The sequence below is a fragment of the Cyprinus carpio genome, chromosome B5 (genome assembly GCF_018340385.1).
Source record: "Cyprinus carpio isolate SPL01 chromosome B5, ASM1834038v1, whole genome shotgun sequence".
NCBI classification, from domain to species: domain Eukaryota; kingdom Metazoa; phylum Chordata; class Actinopteri; order Cypriniformes; family Cyprinidae; genus Cyprinus; species Cyprinus carpio.
In genome coordinates this window covers 5,038,716-5,059,299 of record NC_056601.1, presented here as the reverse complement: position 1 = coordinate 5,059,299, position 20,584 = coordinate 5,038,716, and the positions used below count along the sequence as shown (strand labels likewise).

Here is a 20,584-nt window from a genome sequence, read left to right as displayed (position 1 = left end):
GTCGTGTGAAAGTCTGTGTGGTGAATAAACGGATGTGCAGTGACCGGATCATGACAGTTAGTAAGGTAGTTGTTAAGTTTAGTTATTGGGTAAGATTAGGGATGTAGAATATAGACATGCCAACTATGTGCTTTATAAGTACTAATAAACAGCCAATATGTTAATAATAGGCATGCTAATAAAATTGGTCCCTATACTGAAGTGTTACCAATGAATCTAAGAATTAACATCTAACATATTGTATCTAATAGATAAAGTTTTTTAAGATCAGAGAAGTGAAAGAAAATCCCCAAGAAAGTACAATGCAAGGAGAGGAAGAAGGCAACATGCAGAAAAAAAGGCCCCAGTCTTCTAAAACTAATCATTTTATATGCTGTGCAGGACGCAACTAGGGAAAGTACCTATTGAAGTTCTTGCATCCATTAAATGACACACTCAACATAATTTAAAAAACTAAGTCTTACTAAGTCACCATAGCCCATGTAAGGTACACAGGATAACGTAATAAGCAATTGTGGTTTTAACACCTTCAGGGAGAATATAACAAAATAAACATATCAGTGGTGTTTTATTTCTGAATTTATCCTCAGTGCATATCATGCTTTTTTTTAAGTGAAAAACTTTGGGAAGCATATCAACACTTTGTATATGCAAAATAGCACTGTATTTATTTCACCTTGCTATACCAGTTGAGCAACTGGATTGCTGTAATGTCCACAGTGCAAGTTTGTTTAATAGTCTTTTATTTAATGTGTCCCCATAGCAATACACTCCTCCTACTATCTCTTCCTGTTTTATTCATCTGTCCGACATTCAGTTCTTTGAGTGGCTAAAGACACACCTAACTCAGGAAAGATGAAATACCTTCAAAATGCTAATACCTTTCTTCTTGTGTTGGCTTGCTTGTCACTAACTGGGTATGTATTTACTTTTTTTGTCATTTGAAGCTGGCTTACTGTTATCTTTAATGTGTTTGGATCTAAACTACAATGTATCAGTAGTTTAACTGTTTAGGAGTTGAAGGGGTAATTTTCATAAAGTTACAGTATTACAGATACAGTATTAGATTTTTTTACAAAAAATTTTTTTAGAAGCAATAGGGTTTAGCAGTGTTGAAGAGAGAGAACTGGAACTAAAAAAAGTGCTGTTGTGGTGCATTTGCATGATTCTGAATTCTCATGTGACCTGATGTCCCCTTATTTGCCACCAGCTGTAAGACCACTGAAGAAACTGTACATTAACACACAAACCGGTTTCATTTAAATTTAAACCCAATGTCATAATATCTTTGAATATTCATCTCAAAGCAACCCAACTAAGGTTTCAGATCTAACTTTAAATCTAATGGGATTCAATTTCATCCAACACACACACACACACACACACACAAAACAATACTGATCCCTGCTATTATTCATAGTTGTCATGCCCACCATCTCTATCTTCATTTTTCCTTTCAGTTGTACAGCCATTAATAGGTCTACTTCCCAATCAAATGTATAGGGCTGCATTTCCCAAAAGCAATGTAAGCTGAAGTACATCATAGACCCATTGAAACCAATGGAGCTACGATAAACTTAGGCTGATGATACACTTTTTGAGCAATTTTGCCGGGCAACTTTTTTTGAGCAATATTACTTGGGCACTTTCCCATTGAGAATGGGTTAACAAATTTCTATCTGGATATCTTAGATCGGTCGTGGGCCCTGTGTCTCACCTGGTTGCCCATTGATGGCAGCATTGCTCAAAAAGTTGCCCCGTGTATTATCAGGCTTACGATGCTTTTGGGAAACGCAGCCCAGATTGTTTAACATGTCAGTATAGAAGCTCAGTAAGTCTAAATCAACTCATCTTTGTAGACTGGCTCTTATTTTCTTGGGTTGTACTATCAGACAGCTAGCTGATTTTACATGATGACTGTGACAGACTGACCAATGCTTTCTCCTGGTTAGATTTTATCCATTTCTTCCATTAATATTAGGGTTAGGTGTGAGAATATTATTTGCTCATTATATAACAATAGACACATTGTTGAAAAGTCCCAGCAAAGCTACAGTATGTGGTGTATGTGTGTGCAACTGCAAGAAGATGGGAATTTGCCATGTAAGTGCTTCGAATCAAACTCAGAAATTATTTTGCACAATCATAAGAAGTTTTTGATTTCAGAAATGTTACTAATATATTTTACAGTTCCATGAAAACTGTAAACGGAACAGTTTGTAACAATTTAGGGGGTTGTAGCTTGTTTTGTTTTAAAATATTAATATAAATATACCTTGTATTTTGAAAACGTTTTCCCATGTCACTGTCTCACTTCAGCTTCCTGCACATTCTGTACAGGTGTTCCATCCTGTTTGATATTTGTCAGTTTTGAGTGTGTTTCGTTTCATTAAACAAATTGTAAGAGAGATTATAAATTCCAAGTGATCAAAGGCTTAGAATGTTCCAGTTCAGCTCATATTGCAAGGGTTACACCAGGGCTGCGTTCAGCCCTGACAAAATGGTGCAAAACGTTTTTTAAACTAAAATGGTGGTGCGTTGAACAGTCTGTTCTGATGACGCAAGAGTTGCAAATATGGCAGCTGAGAAGGCCATTATTTGTGCTCTTTTTGAAGAATTTTCAGAGCCTGATGAACTCGGTATAAATACGTGTTTAATACTGCAAAATACGCTTGATGTTACAGTCACTGCCCTTGCCCTCCAGAGAAGATCCCAATCGAGTGAAGAGATTTGTTGAAACTGTGGTTCCTAATTATTGTGATCCAACATTTGCCTCGCAAACATTTCAGGTGAAGAATAATCCGAGACTGTGTTATGATCTATATGAACTTATTATTTTTATTGTGAGCATTAGGCTTATCATTATTGCTGATCACTGTTGTTGTGCTATGTTATTGTAATATTTACCATTATATAACCAGAGGAGTATAGAAAAGTTTATTAAAGTGTCACTCCACAATACAATAGCAAAATATATTAATATGTATAGTATTTTTATGTTACATTAATCAGTGTCTAGCACATCTTCCTAAGAAAAGGATATGGATCAGAAGATACTGCAATTACTAAATGATATTTAGACAGTCTTAAAGAAGTTCCAGATCTATATTTGTGCTCTTATTATTTTTATTATTTTGCCTTTAATATAAATAAACGTGCAAAAAATATACTTGCTCTTGTAAATGTTAATTACACTGTGCGAGCTGTCTCTTTAATACCGCGTGGTTTATATACATGTTGCTGTACGTCTGTCAAACCCCGTTGCACACCGTTTCCAGGGTACATGTTGTTCAAACCGGAAACCGTAACAGGTTTGAGCTTGAACTTAGGGTTATCAGGAGAGCAAAAAGAAATTATTGGAGAAAGTTCTGCAATAATATTGGGGGAAACATTGAAATCAATGAGGTTTGGAATATGATTAGAAAGATGGGAGGAAAACAAAGAAATAATAGTATTCCGACGATAATTCATAATGAGGAAGTAGTTGTCTCTGATAGCAGGAAGGCAGAGATACTAGCACAAACATTTGTGAAAGTACATAGTAATGAAAATATATCAAATGACATGGTGAAGATAAGGGAACAGAGTGTGAGGAAGAATCCACATATATTGGAAGTTAAGGAGTCAACTGGAGATCCATTGGATTATGAATTAACTTTGAATGAGTTAAAAAGAGCAATTGCTGGGACCAAACAAACTTCTCCAGGGAGGGATGAGATATGCTATGAAATGTTTAAGCATTTATCAGATCCTTCATTAAATGTAAATGTAATTTAATTACTTATTACTTTATAATAAGGTATGGAATTCAGGAAAGCTTCCAATGAAATGGAAACATGGAGTAATGCCAGGAAAAGATCATATGCAACCCATTAATTATAGGCCTATAGCTCTAACCTCAAATATATGCAAGATTATGGAACGTATGGTAATGAGCAGGCTGGTTTATGTTATCGAAAGGAGGGATATCTTCTCCACTTACCAAAGTGGCTTCAGAGTAGGGAGAAACACTATGGATTCTGTGCTGTGTTTGGAAGCTGACATAAGAAAGGCTCAGATAAATAAAGAAGTTTTGGTAAGTGTCTTTCTTGATGTTGAAAAGGCATATGATATGTCGTGGAAGGAGGGACTTTTAATTAAGCTGGATATGATGGGAATAAAAGGTAAAATGTATAACTGGGTTATGAACTTTCTGTTAAATAGAACTATTCAAGTCAGAGTGGGATGCGCGTATTCTCCGATTTATTCAATTGAGAATGGAACTCCTCAAGGAAGTGTAAGCAGTCCTATTTTGTTTAACTTAATGATCAATGACATCTTTTCTAAGATAGAACCTGGGATAGGGAAATCCTTATATGCTGATGATGGTGCAATATGGAAAAGAGGTAGGAATGTTAAGTTTGTACAGGAAAAGGTTCAAAATGCTGTCAATTTGATAGAAAACTGGGCAAATAAATGGGGCTTTAGGCTCTCTATGGCAAAAACACAAGAAATTTGTTTTTCAAAAAAGAAAACTAACCCTACTATAAATATTAAAATGTATAGAGAAACATTGGAGCAGACATCAGTTGTTAGGTTTTAGGAGTATGGATGGACTCAAAATTAAATTTCAGAGTACAAATACAGAAAATAATAGATAAGTGTAAAAAGTGATAAATATAATGAGATGTCTAGCTGGAGCTGAATGGGGAGCATATCGGCAATCGCTCAAAAGTATTTATGTGGCACTAATTGGAGCAGCTATAGATTATGGTAGCATGGTGTATAGTTCTGCCTCAAAAACTCAACTTGCTAAGATTGAGACAATTCAGAATCAAGCATTAAGGATATGTTGTGGAGCAATAAGATCATCACCAGTGTCATCACTTAATGTTGAGACTGGAGTAATGCCACTAGGAATGAGAAGGATTAAGTTAAGAATGAGATGCTGGGCAAACATAAAAGGTCAATCGGAAAATCATCCAGTTAAGAATGTTTTAAGTGATTGTTGGGAATATAACCATAAAAAACTAACAAGTTTTGGATGGTTTATTAATGAGGAGGCAAGAGACATGGGGATTAGTAATGTTAATATTGCCACCTGTGTGGTTCTGCCAGCAATTCCTCCTTGGTTTTTCCCATGCCTTCTATTGATATCCAGTTACACAAAGACAAACATAATGAGGAGAATATCCTGGATAGCATAACAGTACAAGATTACATAGATCATGTATATTATAGTGCCATCCAGATATATACTGATGGCTCAAAAGATCCAGATTCTGGTACAACATCTGCAGCAGTATTTATACCTCAATTTAAAGTCAACATTTTGAAAAGCACATCAGATCACATTTCAGTAGTTAGATCAGAATTAATAGCAATTATATTAGCATTACAGTGGGTTGAAGAAGTTCAGCCAATCAGATCAGTTATATGCACAGACTCTCTATCTGCAATTGAAAGTCTAGCAAGTGGTATTTCTACAGCTAGACAGGACTTAATTTTACAAAGTCTTTTTAGAACCAGACAATTGGGAATCAGTATTCATTTTCTTTGGATACCAGCTCATATGGGGGTGGAAGGAAATGAAGAGGTGGATAGTTTAGCCAAACAGGCCATAAAATTTCCAGAAGTTGATATTAAAATTGCATTGAGTAAGACTGAGATAAAAAGTATAAAAGCAAAGGAAATTAGGAAGAAATGGCAGAAGGAGTGGGACAGTGGAAATAAGGGTCGACATTTATACAACACAGTTGGTTTAGAAAGAAGAAACATTGGAAATAGGAGGAAGGATGTGTAAATTTCAAGAATGCGCATTCGCCATTGTTTACTAAATCAAAGTATGGTCAGGATTGGGAAACACCAGACTGGGTATTGTGACAAATGTAGTTCAGAAAATATGGTAACAGTAGAACATGTATTATTAAAATGTGAGGCTTATGCAAGAGAAAGATTTAAATTATTTCAGGCATTAAGAGAAATGGAAATAGAAGTTTTTTCTATCCAAGCATTATTAGGTAATGGCCTAAAGAAAGTTAAAATATATGAAGAAGTATTTAATTTCTTAAAAGATACTCATTAAATTAACAGGATTTAGGTCACTACTACCATAACGTTATCCACACTCCACAATCCAGTAGGTGGCGGGAATGCACCATTTAAGTTTGGTTTGCCAACCGCCATTAAACTTGAAAGAAAGAAAGAAAGAAAGAAAGAACTTGCCCCAGGTGTGAACGCTCGTGCAGCATAATCATCAGTGACGTACATCCGAGTCAGCGAGACGGGAGGGTCAAGGGAAGGGCATAAATATATGAAGTGGAGCACAACCGCTATCCTTTGTTTTCCTAATTTCTCTAAACTCTCTCTTTTAATGTTGCTATAGCATTTGCTCACATATTCGAACACACTGGGGTATAGTTTACAAAAGCAAATTACTTGGGTGGGGCATGAGTGTTATCTGACCAGGTACGTCATAGCCCTTCAAAACTATTGCATACACCAGAACACATTTTGTGTTGAGTAGAAAACATTACATTTTCACGTCTGCATTCAATGGCTCTCACAAAGAACTCTGCAACAGAACCCTTCATTAAACCGTGACAAACTTGAGACAGATTAAAGCCAGTTGTACTGTCGTTGGTAAGATCTCTTTTTCTTGCGGTCTAGTTGATATTCAGTCCACGAAGTGAACAAGGACAAACACAGAGGAATAATGAAGTTTCAAAATACTAACACTTTACTTCTTGTGTTGACTGGCATCTCAGTTACTGGGTATGTATTTACTCTTTTGTAATCTGTAGCTGCCTTAGGCTACCGTTGTCTTTGTATGGTTCTTGAAATATTAAACTACAGTGAATTGAGCGGTCCTTTTTTGTTCTGTTGTTTTGAGTATTATTCAGTACTGAGTGTAAATGCTCAGAAAATGCTAAAAAACAAAAAAAAATCCTCACACTGTTAAAATATATATTAAAAAAACAAAAAGATTCATGAAATAGCCTACTCCTCACTTGACCAATATTGTAAGAGGACGTCCGGAAGCCTATAGTAGATTCATAGGTAAGTTTGCTGGAAAAAATATTTATTTGAACTGCTTGGATTACAGTTCAGAATCAAATGTAAAAAAGGAAAAGATAGAGTATAAAAGATGAAACTGAGAAGGTCTTTACGCCTTTTTTTTTCAACAAGCGTTTCAAATTTACATCCTGTGAAAACGTTGACTTTACAAGCCTGTTAGATATTTATCTTATCTAAGAAATATAAGCATAACGTTACTTCTTTTTCCGCATTCTGCTCCGTTGTGCGCACATCCGGGTGGATAGAGTGTCCCATTTGTCATTTTAGCGTTCAGAAGGGTGCTCGCGAGCGCCCCCTTTGCGGCCGCACTTCTGCTGAGCCCGCACTGGGGCAAGCTTCGCAGCAGACTTTTTTTTTGTTTGTTTGTTTTGTTTAATCTTTATTAAATCTTTACGATAAAAAAGTACGACCACACAAATAGAGTCATTAATACAGAAACAAGTAACGTGTCAGATATGCATAACGCACGTCAGATTTTGCTGCTTTTAAAGTGGAACGTGCTTAAGTTTGTCATTGATGGAAATCACGGAAAAGAAAAAGAGGAAACACTCGAGTGTTCTAGCCGCTGATTAACTTTTGTAGCTTGAATAAATATTAATCTATATAGTTTATGCATATACAATTTATAGTTTACGTTAAGATTGTTGTAGATTCACTTAAAAGTTGTTATATTTTTTCAGAGCCTTTAAATGTTAAAAATAAAACTTTTCAATTATACTGTAATGTTGAATGGCTATAATTAATGGCTAAAATTGAGAGGAAGCTGCATTTAATAGAAACCTCATCAGCAGTATTATCAAAAATGTGTTAGCAATAAAGAGATGTTTTTAAACATTTAAAATATACCATCTTTATGCCGTATCAACATTCATGTGAAGGTTCAGTGTGAAATTATGACAATATATTAATAATCAATTTTTTTCGATTAATTACAGAAAAAGTGTAATAATTATTATTTATTTTTTTTGATTGACAGACAACTCAAATGTTAACCTTAGATATTGCTGTTGGTAATATTAATTAATTTTAATGCTGAATATGCATTTAATTTTATATTTTCATTTTATAGACCCCCGTAAAGAGACTGAGATGGCCCCCAACCCCATTGGTCCCCATCAAATTTTCAATACGATAATCCGGCCCTTATTTGAAACTAATGGAATAGCCCTGATTTACGTTGATTAGCCCCATAAAACCTACTGTTTTTATTTGGGGGGGGGGGTGTTTGGGGTCATCTGATTTGTGACGATGCATTCATACATTAATTATATTCATTAAAATTATTAATTTTACCATGGTGAATATGCCGAGGTAACGGTTGCTGCACGACCAGTTTGAAAGTTCTGCGAGATTGCCACTAGAGGGAGAAATGCGACAATCGTGTCCGAGTGTCGTGATGGTTCCTAAACTTGCGAATATCGAGCGTCTAGCGCAAACCCCACTTTATGCCAGTGGGGCGCGTTTCCAAAAAGCATTGTGAGCCTGAGTAGACTGTAGAGACATTTAGTGCAACTGGATTTATGATAAACTTATGCTCACAATGCCTTTGGAAGTCTTTTCTCTGTGATTACAAAATGAAGACAAGCCTTAGAAACCTTCACCGAGTGTGTCTAGTACAGTCTATGGTCTAGTAAGCGTCATCAACCTACAAACTCATCGACGATATTGATGGTTCCGGGCTTAATGATGTAACTATGAGAATAAATAACTGAATTCAGTCGCTATAAAATAATTAGAAATAATAATGTGAATCTGTGAAAATATATCGGATCTCTCCCGTTGATCTGGCACATCCCACTCTCAAACTCCGATCTCTGATGCTTCCGCGTGAGCTCTCAATTATCAAATATCATTTCCCTCATTTCCATGTTGCACACGCAAAAGTAAAAATAAATAAATAAATAAATAAATACATATAATAAATAAATGCATGAATAAAAACATTTAAAAATAAATACATTAAATATAAAAATGAAAGTATAAGTAAATAAAATTTAAAAAGAATAAAAATAAATGTAAAATAATTAATAATTTAAAATATAAATTCAGGATTAAATTTTATTACAAATTAACTATTTTTGTTTTTATCACATCATTTATTTATTTATTTATTTTCCTTTTATTACATTTATTTATTTATCTATATATTCATTTACTTATTTCTAATTTCTGCAGGTTTAGTTCTCCATAAAAGCCAGTGCCCTTAACACCAGGTGCAGACGTCATTCCCGAAACTTTGCAATGTGTGTGGCCAAAAACAAAGTTGTACATTTTAAATGAATAGACTAGAAAGCTTGCAAAGAGTGCTCATAACCACTAAAAAGCGGTCACTATTTGTTAAGTGAATATATACACAATGTATTATAACCATAGACTGTATTTTTTTTTTTTTTTTTTTTTTTTTTTTTTTTTTTTTTTAAACTTTTTTTTTTTTATTGAACACAGAACAAATAACATACAGAGCACAGCATAAGACAGTCAGTGTAATATAAAATGTGACATTAATTAGTAACAGGGGATCTAAAAATAATCTCATAATATTTTAAACATGTTAATGACTTTTTGTTTTTTATCAATTTCAATGAAGATATAAAACAATCAAATTCAACTAAAATACTTTAAATATTGGGGATGAGTTTAAACATTTTTGTTTATGTATATAAAATTTTGACAGCAATATGAATAAATTAACAATGTATTCAAGACCTTTGTTAACATTATTTTCATAATACACAATAATATCCTTTAAAGAAAAACAGTATTTATCCTTTACAAGAGAAAAAATGAAATCTGCCAATTCCTTCCAAAACTTTTGGGTAATTTTACAATCAAAAAACAAATGTGTTAACACCTCTTTCTCATTTTTACAAAAAGAACACAAATCATCAATATCAGAGTATCTTGAAATTATTGATTTAACAGGGTAGATGGTATGCAAAATTTTAAAATGTATTTCTTTAGTTTTTGTTATTGATACAATATTTAAATGGGATTAACCAAGCAGTCTTCCAAATAATAATATTATCAATAATAGAGTTCCAAAAGAATTTTCCTCTAGGTATTATTTTATTTTGTTTTTGGAAAACAGTATAAATATGTTTGTTATTGCATTTTTTACCAATCAGTTCAAGACCGTTTAAAATTAATTTTGGTTTTGTCATTACTATAGAGTTGTAGTGAATATGACTTTTAACCAGATGAACAAGAGTAGGAGGAATAGCTTTAATGACCAAGTTAAATTCCTTAAAATGCACAGGAAAATTATGGATTCGCATGAATTGTTCATAAGTTAAAAGATTCCCAAAATTATCAAACATATTCATAAGATGATTAATATCCCTGTTAAACCAATTCCTTAAAAATAAAGATCTATTGGCAATCGTTATACTGCTATTATTCCAAATGAAGGCAGTGTGAGGAGAGAAATTGTGTGAATAGCAAATTTTCCAAGCTAAAAGCACTTGCTGGTGGAATTTTGACAATTTAAGAGGGAGTTTAGAAATATTAAAGTCACAAATTAACAGAAATTCTAAGCCACCTATTTGGTTAAAGAGACTGTGTGGGATGTGGTTCCAAAGGGAGTAACGATTAATCAAACATTTTTTAATCCAATTGATTTTAAAAGTTCTATTAACGTCTTCAAAATAAAGTATTTCCAGACCCCCTTCAGCTTTCTTATTAGTAAGAACCCTTTTCTTCAGTCTTTGAGATTTATTTTTCCAAATAAAAGAATAAAACAGATTATTGATATCTTTAGAATAAGAGTCTTTAACATATAAAGATAGGGAGGGATAGACAAATTGAGAAAAGCCTTCTGCTTTACATAATAGGACACGACCATAAACAGAGAGATCACATTGTAACCAACAGTTTAATAACGCTTTGGTCTTTTTTAATCTAGAGGAGAAATTTAAGCTTTGTCTCTCTGTAACATCTTTTGTTACAATAATTCCTAGGTATTTGACAGAGGATTTCACTGGAATATCACTAATAACTTTATCATTTAAATTGTGTAAAGGAAGGATTTCACATTTGGATAAATTTAGAATTAGGCCAGAAGCCTTAGAGAAGATATTGATGAAAGAGATAGCAGTAGGGATAAGAGATGAGCTCTTTAGAAATAAGGTTGTGTCATCCGCCAATTGTGAAATTTTAATTTCTTTACCAAAAATTTGGAGACCTTGAATTTCTTAATTATTAACAATACCAATGGATAATAATTCGACAACCAACAAAAATAAAAAGGGGGAAATTGGACAACCTTGGTGTACTCCTGGGTTAATGTTAAATCTTTTAGAGGTGGAAGTGTTAAGTATTACAGAACTATTAATATCATTGTAAAACATTTTAACTACCTTCAAAAATGTATTTCCGAAACCAAAAAGCGTTATAGTTTTAAATAAAAATTCATGTTCAATTGTATCGAACGCTTTATAAACCATAGACTGTATAAAAACATGGACGTAGTGTCCGTGACGTCACCCGACGACTCTCCCGGACAATCGAAAATGGGCAAAAAGGCGGGAGCTGGTTGCTGAAGCCACGCCCACCTAGCTCGACAGCGGTGACAGCAGCAGCAATCCACCTGTCACTCAAGTGACCACGCCCTTAATTTGCAGAACTTTAAGGCTTAATATAATTTAAACGGATGAGTTATAAAAAAAAGTCGTCATGAAGGGCAAAATTAGCTATATAGACCAACCTCATTTTTTGAACCACGCTTTAAACATGTTTTTTTTCTGCTGTAAAGTTGTCCATTTTAACATATAGGGAGTCTATGGGATTGACTCCCTTCTGCAGCCAGCTTCTAGCGGCCAGTTGACGAATCACAGTTTAAGTCACTTCTATGTTGGTTTTCACAAGACCGGAAGGTTGCTGCTTGACCTCAACCCAGGCCTTGCTCTCTCATTGGCTGTAGCTTGTCGAGACACCTGACACCACGTGATGTCGAGTTGGCCAACTGGTCCAGATATTTAGCATGTTAGATATTCGTTTGGCATCTGCGAGGTGTATCGTTGAGTAGTTCACACATAAAATTTGGCAAGCGCTGATTACTTGCAGATTTTCCCCAATCATAGCCTGACCTGTCAGTGAGCTCATTAATTTGCAAATGGGCTTAAATTGGGCTTACAATCCTGTAGTGTGAATTTAGCATTAGACTGTTGTTGCCCAAACAATGCAGGTAAATTCCTTTTGCTTGGCATCTTACTAAGTGGGTAATGTTATGTAATTCCTTTTTGAAATATGTAGCTTTTATTCTTGTCTGTGGTGATTGGGAATTAAATTAAATCGAGTCCCTGATGTGTGGGTGTGTGTGTTTGTGTGTGTGTGTGTGTGTGTGTGTGTGTGTGTGTGTAAATTGACTATTTTTGTGAAAATAAAACGCAGATCATATGGTGTCAAGATGAGCTCATGCACATCAGCAATGAGATGTCTGGCATACGGAAACATTATACTGAAGGTTTTGTTGTGAACAAAAAAAACTTTTCAGTATTGCCCTCATCATATTTCAACAGGCGCCAAACAGTTTCTCTTATTTACAGAGGTCTCGTAATTACTTGGAAGTGAAAGAGATAATGTCAAATGTAAAATGAAACTTCTAACATTACTAACATGACAGATATATCCATCTTACCATTTTCATATTTAATCACTTTGGGTTTGTCCATTAGTTGACTGAATATACCCCACAGGTTATACACCATATTGAATTTTAGGCAGATTAAAACAATCTTTAGCTATAGTTTTTGCCATGATGTACTGTGTAAATGTCCTATACGTCATGTAATTTTCACAACTCACAACTTTCAAAACTGTTTCATCAGCTGAACATTCAGTATGTTGTTTAATGATACTACAATACTTCTATCCTAGACTCATTTTCATTCCTGTCAAAAATTAAATATGTCGCTACAGGACTAATAAGCAGTTAATTTAAAATGAATTTATAGGAATAGATTTAACCCTTAGAAGCTTTTCTAAACGTGTGTGTTTGGTACAGTATTTGGGTGTGTAAGATCACTGTAACACTTCAAACTAATGCAACAGGATTTGCATTTGTCTGTGCATTAAATTTGATAAGGAAATTCCCTCAGAAAAATTGTGGTCAGCTTCACTTCATGTTCTGTTATTGTGTTTCCTCACAGACTCGTTTTTTTGGGCTACAACTCTATCTCATTTGGGTAAGTGTTTTTTTTTTTTTTTTTTTTTTTTTTGTAAATGTAACTGCACCAATAAAAAAAAGAAAAAAAAAATCAGTAAATATCTGTAAAGCATAACCAGTTAATAACTGCTCATTACTGGTTCTGGAAATAAATGGGATACTCCTGTCAAGGATTAATAAGTAATGTATTTATTTTGCATAGTTCATAACATGAGAATAAAAGACACCATCTATGACTGAAACTGTAAATTGATCATTAACCATGTTATCATGTTTGATTTATTTGTGCTGTTTGAGTACATTCAGAGTCAAAGTTATACTGTACATACAGCCCTTTAAACTTTAACCTCACTTTCACCAATACTTTGTAAAGGCAGCATGCATGCTTAAAAAAGATCATCATAAAAAAAACAAGATAACCAAAGAAGGGATGCAGTGTTTCTGCATTGTGACTTTATCTTTGTTTCAGATATAAAGAGATAAGATTATGCTCCAAGTAAGTACTGTCGCTGCTTATGCACTCACTCAAAACATACACCCATACACATACGCACCAAATCATTCACAGAAGCAAACATACACATTTATGTATATACTGTTCACTCAAACAGTACAACTATTCCAAAATATTTTAAGAATGCTTTGTCTGGTACAGGATGCTCTTGAATGCTGTCTATGAATGGAGAAAGTAAATAGCTATAGTCCTGTGGTAACCTGCTTTTCTGATTGTAGAACACACAAAAAAACATAGATTTTTTTCTGTGTAAAGGTGTGAACATTATTTTAATAAAAGAAAATCATACTTTCCCATCTTAATAGCAAATTGACTTGTGGGGATTTAAAGAGTTAGAAATATATTGAGTTGTATTTAACCCAGAAAATTCCTTTTATATTCCACATACTTTGTAATCAAATGAATGTAGTAGGCTACTATATAGAGGCTACCATGTAAACATACAAATACACTCACATACTTGAACATGTCTATAAATGATTTGGTCCATAGAGGTTTACCATTGCCCACAGTTTATAAGGTAGATTACATGTTAGTTGTTATGTATCTACGTCACACATACATGTTCTTTTTGTCTTGCAACTGCACACATTTTTTGCAATTGTTAATGGTGCTTTACTGTGAAGTAAGAGTTCTGTGGACAAATAGAATAGAATAGAAACATGCAAACCAACAAACACAACAAAAGTTTTAATATTAGAGAACGCAGTTATTCACTGATTCTTCATCCCATTTCTTAGCCTAACAAAAGAGCACCAGGAAAACCCAAGCTTGCAATCACCACAAGGGTGAGTACAAACAAGTTCTTCAACAGTTTTGCTCTAATTAATTGTGATATATTTGTGGATTTGTCATACAGTATGCCACAGCTCATCTGTATGGTGCCCCACCATATAATCATTCACTAGAAAGGCCTCAATATAAACTAAATGCTTCAGCTATGTACAGTAAGACACACCATCCACAGACGTTTGAAAAGTAGGCAGGAGGTCAGAACAGTTTAGAATAATGACAAATTGCAAACTGATCACAACTGATTATTTTACACTGTTATTATTTTATTGTACAGGCTTTCATACAATCAGCCCAGAGTAGTTGGGTAAGAACATACACTTATTTAACCTTTTTTATATTATTTATTCATGATGTTATAATACTACTTTGCATTTCATGCACATGTATGTTTATTTGCTCATTTAAAACAGCCTCAATGGCAAAGTTATTGCCGTGACACCATGGTTAGCCCCAATTGTATGGGAAGGAACTTTTGATTCATTTCTGATTGATTCAATCTACAAACAACAAAACATCACCATTGCAACTACAGTCTTCGCTCTTGGAAAGTGAGTTTTTTTTTTCTATCTCTTCCTCTGATCTTCACCGGCTTTGAATTTAATTGTAGCATTTAATTGTAAGTGAAAGTGACGTGACATACAGCCAAGGATGGTGACCCATACTCAGAATTCGTCCTCTGAATTCAACCCATCCAAAGTGCACACAAACAGCAGTGCACACACACACCGTGAACACACACCTGGAGCAGTGGGCAACCATTTATGCTGTGGCGCCTGAGGAGCAGTGTGGGGTTCGGTGCCTTGCTCAAGGGCACCTAAGTCGTGGTATTGCCGGCCCGAGACTCAAACCCACAACCTTAGGGTTAGTAGTCAAACTCTAACCATTAGGCCGCAACTTCCCCCTAAGAGTCAGACAATTAACAAACATTACTGACACAGCACACATTTTATGTTTTACTGTTGTTGTTTTTTTTCGGTGACGTACAGTTAGAGGAAAATATGCCTAGTTTTATCTGGCCATCTCCATGTTTTTACCCAGTTTCTCCACTAAGCCTGCATGCCAACCTGTTTTTCTAGTGAAGTGACAGATCCTGTTTCTGGAGTTTAGCTCCAGCTTGACACACCTGAACCAGCTAATCAAGATTGTCAGGATCACTAGAAACTTGGGGTGTGTTCCGCTTTGCTTATAGACAGATACTCATAAACAGTGCATAAATAATTCATACAAAACAATTAAACAGAAGAAAGCAGGGTATGTTGCATAAAAACCTCAACGACTTACGTAACTTTCAAGATAAGTAGCCATAGTGTTACAGGCCTCATGCAGAAGGCCGTGTTGGCAGATTAAAAATTAAGTCCCTGTAATAACAGCAAAAATTGACAGGAGCAAACATGTCTGTGTCACACATAATCCCCAGCAATTGTTTTTTTTTTCACATTGAAATTCAATAAAGTTTTATCAATCAAGTATATTAATTTCTTTTCTCATTAAAGCACAAATGTCATTCTTTTTCTTGTCAAAACAATGCACAGTTTACCTTTACATTTTTCCCACAAAAAAACAAACAAACATATATTTGAGCTTCTCACTTTGCTCCTTTAAATCTACTCAGACAAGTCACAAGGTATCTGATGAGCATAAAGTCATCACACATGACTGAACATGTAAGGCCTAAGAACCTGAGAAATATATGTAAACCATACACATTTAACATTCTAGTTACTGATCTTATAATCAGATCTGCCATCATGTTACATTAACATTATTTTTTCCTTCTATATTGGCAGGAAACAGAATTGCATTACATTCGTTGGCACTGGAATGTCTGTTTGAAACATTGTCTGGAGAAGTGCATTGATATTTATGTCACACAGGAACTCTGATTAACCAAACACAAATATAACATGAATAAACAAAATAATGAACATCATAACCTGGTAACTGGAGCCTGTATGAATCAAATTAAATGCATTTCACGAACACATCACAAGAGTCCATTTCACAGCGTCCATGGCAGATGATCTACGCATATTCAATATCTTCAGAAACTGGAACATTTATAAACAATATATTTGCAACATGAACATACACATAGGAATTAAATAACTTGTGTGGATATTGTTTTGTTGTTGTGAAAGTCATACCTGTTAAAACAGGTAAAATTTAGCAGACAGGAGCAAACGTGTTTGTGTCGCACATAATCCCCAGCAATTGTAAGGGCGCTGGCGCAACACTGCTCCTCTATACGAGTCCTCAGTTCATTTTCGAAATAGAGTCCCGATCTCACTCAGCAATAGACAGTGATTTACACTTGACAGTTTTCAGCTCCCCATTACATTTAACATATAGATTATATGGAACCTGAAAAACAGTGTATGGAAAATAAACTTTTCCTTCCAAAATCAAAATAGCCTGAAATGTGTACATACTTTAGGGTGTCACAATAGCAACTTAATCTCTGAACAAACCTACTTTAAATATTTAGCATCAAAAACTATAATTAGTGTTTACAAATACCTATGATGTTAAGCATTAAAAAAGTGCTGATGTTTTGGGAACTGAGGACCATGAGTAAGAATTGATGTTAACTAATGATAAGTTTTTTTTTATATATATCCTGCTTTTCCGCATGTCTGAGCTAATCCTGACATTACATAAAGGCAGGTGTGTTTGAACTAAATTCTGCAGAAAAGTGTCCCTTTAGGAGCAGAATTGGACACCGCTGAGCTAATGTTTTGTATGGTCTCAAATGTACAGCATATTGCAGTTTGCCTTACAGCCTCCTTATGGTGAATACAATACCAAAAGGGAAAAAAAGAAGGAAAGGTTTTCCCATTTAATTCATTGCTTTACATTTAAGCCCCTTTTTTTTTCACAGATACACAACGTTTCTTAAAGCTTTCCTGGAGTCCGCAGAGCAGAATTACTTTGTGGGATTTCGTGTGCATTATTACCTGTTCACCGATCATCCAGAACAGGTTCCTGCAGTGAAACTGGGTGAAGGTCGTCAACTGACGGTGTTGAAAGTGGCTAGTTCTAACAGATGGCAGGAGATCACTTTGCGTAGGATGGAAAAGCTGGAGAAACTGATCGAAAGTCGATTGGTCAATGAAGCCGACTATGTTTTCAGTCTTGATGTGGACACAAAGTTCTACGGGCGATGGGGGGCAGAGTCTTTGGGTCGTCTTATAAGTGTGATACATCCTGGTTACTATCAAACATCACGTAAACGTTTCCCATATGAGCGCAGGCCCGAGTCTCAAGCATACATTCCTGCTGCTGAGGGTGATTATTATTATGGAGGAGCTGTGATCGGTGGCTTTGTGAAAGATGTATATAAAGTTGCTAAAACCTGCCGGGAGCAGTTGGACATTGATGCAGCTAACTCCATTGAGGCTGCATGGCAGGAGGAGTCTCATTTGAACAAGTACTTCCTGTATAACAAACCCAGCAAGGTGCTCTCACCAGAATACCTGTGGCAGGACTTCAAACCTCACACAAATGAAGTCAAAATCATTCGCTTTTCTCAAGTTATTAAAAACTATGCCGCAGTACGTCCAAACCCATAATAGCTGTTAACTGATACATAAATATTTATGCACTTTATATGCAATTAGTATGAAAATGCCCACAAGTTATGCATTTAAATGTAACAGATGTTTTTGATTGATTAACAAAAGGTTATTTGGATGAAATGCATAACATAGCAGGAAAACAGTTTTACAATTAAATGGAATCAATAAGAGATAAAACAGTATGTCATTATTGTCATACTTTAACAGCATGAATGGATTATCAAATTTATTTCTACCCCTCACCACTCTGCCATAAAGAGTAGCCAACTGATCCCAAATGCTGGTTCATACACAATTATCAGCACTTTTGCAAAGATGATAGAGAAGGCAAAGAAAAGATGCTTTGCGCATCAAAAAACAACAATGCTGAAAGATTTGAATGATGTTTTCCATTTAGTAAAATAAACACGATCTAACGCTGTGAAGTAGCACTGGGAGTGTCTTGTTGTATATAACACATTCTGAATATTTTGTACACTTGTGAGAGATTGTTTCACATTTATTCTCATTTACATCACCCTGGATTTTGGTAATGTGTGTTCTAGTTCTAATGTATGTGTTTTATAACCCTTATGTTTTTAAAAATTCCTGACAGATATAACACTACAGTGGCCGAGAGGTCTCGTTGCATTCAAGTCTTTTGCAAATCTAAATTACAAATAGTAAGTTCAAAGTCAACTCTTATCTTAAGATATGTACTCATCTCCCTAAACAACCATCTATTGGATCACCACATCTTGTAAAAAAACATCAGGCTATCAGTGATGGGATATCATTGAGAGGGATACCACCATGGCATTTCATTACATGGCCAAACGTTACTCTTAGCCCAAATAGCAGACTTTAATTTCATCATGTCTCAATAATTGGTTTATATGCTTTATTTGCTTTGGGTTTCATTTAGTGCTTTGGAAATTGTCTCAGAGCACCTTTAGAGTGTGCTAGGTGAAAATCCCCCATGAGCCAACACACAATAACACTGACATGGAAATACTCCCTGTCTGGGAATAAGCATGAAGCACTGGAAGGAACAAATAAGACCAGATAAATTAAAGCACTAAATGTATAAAGTCACTTCCTAATGGTCTAACTGAATCATTAACTAAAATAATTGATTTTTTTATTCTTCTGTTGTTTTAAGCAGATATATTTTAAACTGTTTAAACTTACTATTTCTCTCATTAAACACTGGCCTTCCCAATGCTAGAAAAGCTGATCAGTTTTTTTTGTCATTTAAAAAACATTTTATGCAATGCAATAAGGGTTTTACTGATCTTATGGAAATGTCATGAAAATTCAAAGTAAGTTCAGCCAGATAATAATCAAGCAAACAAACACTGTGACCTCGTGGTTTTTTCGTTTACTTTTTTTTTTTTTTTTTTTTTTTTTACATATTTACTATTATTCTTTGAATAAAGGGAATCATAAATGTCTCCGAACACGTACATGTGCTTTTACTTGAATTTCATGTCTGTCTGCATTATAGATGCCTTGCTTGATGTAGTGCTAGATTACATTTAGTGACACTGTAGATTGTATTTCCGGTATTAAAGGGATTGTTTGGCCAAAATGAAAATTCTGTCATTAATTACTCACCCTCATGTCATTACAAACCCGTAAAACCTGCGTTCATCTTCGGAACACAAATTAAGATATTTTTGATGAAATCAAAGATACAGAAGATACAGAAGATACAGAAACAAAGGAAGGAAATGGTTAATATAGTCCATGTGACATCAGTGGCTCAACCGTCATTTTATGAAGTTATGTCAAAAATATCCAAATTTCTTTTCCAAAGATAAACAAAGGTATAACAGGGTTGGAACGACATGAGGGTGGATAATTAATGACAAAATTCAAATTTTGGGGTGAACTAAACCTTTAATTTTGAAAACTGAATTAAGAATGATCTTTTCTTCATTCATTCACTGTTTGCTACAAATGTTTTCTTACATGCTACCTACATTTCTAGATGATGTGCTGATTACATGCAATCAAAATGTCATTGGATCTGCCAGTATCAACCTAACAAATTATATCAACAGAAGCCATGTTTATGCATTAGATGAAGTACAAATATGTCCTTGAAATTACAATTGCAGTTTACCACATCTTTCTAGTATATGCCTGCCAAGAACTTTTACTGTATCCCTCTCTCCACCCTGTTAAAAATTTCGCATCAAGGTTAAAATGTCTGTGTAATGTTACACATAATCAAATCAAACAAGGGACAATGTTAAAAACTTAAAGGTAGGCCTACGTGTTGGTTCTGAAATGGTGCAGTTTAGTACCTTTTTCTAAGAGTGTAGAAGGACAAGATTCTTCATCAACTGTTTTTATCTAGTAAAATTTTATGTGTTATATTTATGTGAGAGGTTACTTCACTGACAAGATGTTATACCCCTAAAGTACTCTTTTTTTTAATTAGAGTGTTCCTCAAACAGGTCAGATAAGTAAATCAAGGGCATGTCAGAGTTTAAA

At 34.6% G+C, this 20,584-nt stretch overlaps 1 protein-coding gene across 3 annotated transcripts; it reads left to right on the top strand.

The window, feature by feature from the left end:
- The first annotated feature begins 790 nt into the window (after nt 1–790).
- LOC109090452 (globoside alpha-1,3-N-acetylgalactosaminyltransferase 1-like) lies at nt 791–19,536 on the top strand. 3 transcript variants are annotated; one of them, XM_042723779.1, is made up of 8 exons: nt 6,046–6,447; nt 6,649–6,753; nt 13,203–13,238; nt 13,689–13,715; nt 14,474–14,521; nt 14,803–14,832; nt 14,939–15,076; nt 17,407–19,536. In XM_042723779.1, the coding sequence occupies exons 2-8, from the start codon at nt 6,695–6,697 to the stop codon at nt 18,095–18,097; spliced, it is 1,029 nt and encodes a 342-aa protein (XP_042579713.1). In that variant the 5' UTR covers nt 6,046–6,447; nt 6,649–6,694; the 3' UTR covers nt 18,098–19,536. The 3 variants fall into 3 exon arrangements, with proteins under 3 accessions (XP_042579711.1, XP_042579713.1, XP_042579712.1); XM_042723777.1 differs by lacking the exons at nt 6,046–6,447; nt 6,649–6,753 and adding an exon at nt 791–917 and having other exon boundaries at nt 17,407–18,280; XM_042723778.1 differs by lacking the exon at nt 6,046–6,447 and having other exon boundaries at nt 6,475–6,753.
- The last annotated feature ends 1,048 nt before the right edge of the window (nt 19,537–20,584 follow it).

Coding starts and splice junctions, on each gene's coding strand:
- LOC109090452 (XM_042723777.1), top strand. CDS start 856: ATGAAATACCTTCAAAATGCTAATACCTTTCTTCTTGTGTTGGCTTGC. Junction 13,239..13,688: donor TACAACTCTATCTCATTTGG/GTAAGTGTTTTT, acceptor TCTTTGTTTCAG/ATATAAAGAGATAAGATTAT. Junction 13,716..14,473: donor GAGATAAGATTATGCTCCAA/GTAAGTACTGTC, acceptor CCCATTTCTTAG/CCTAACAAAAGAGCACCAGG.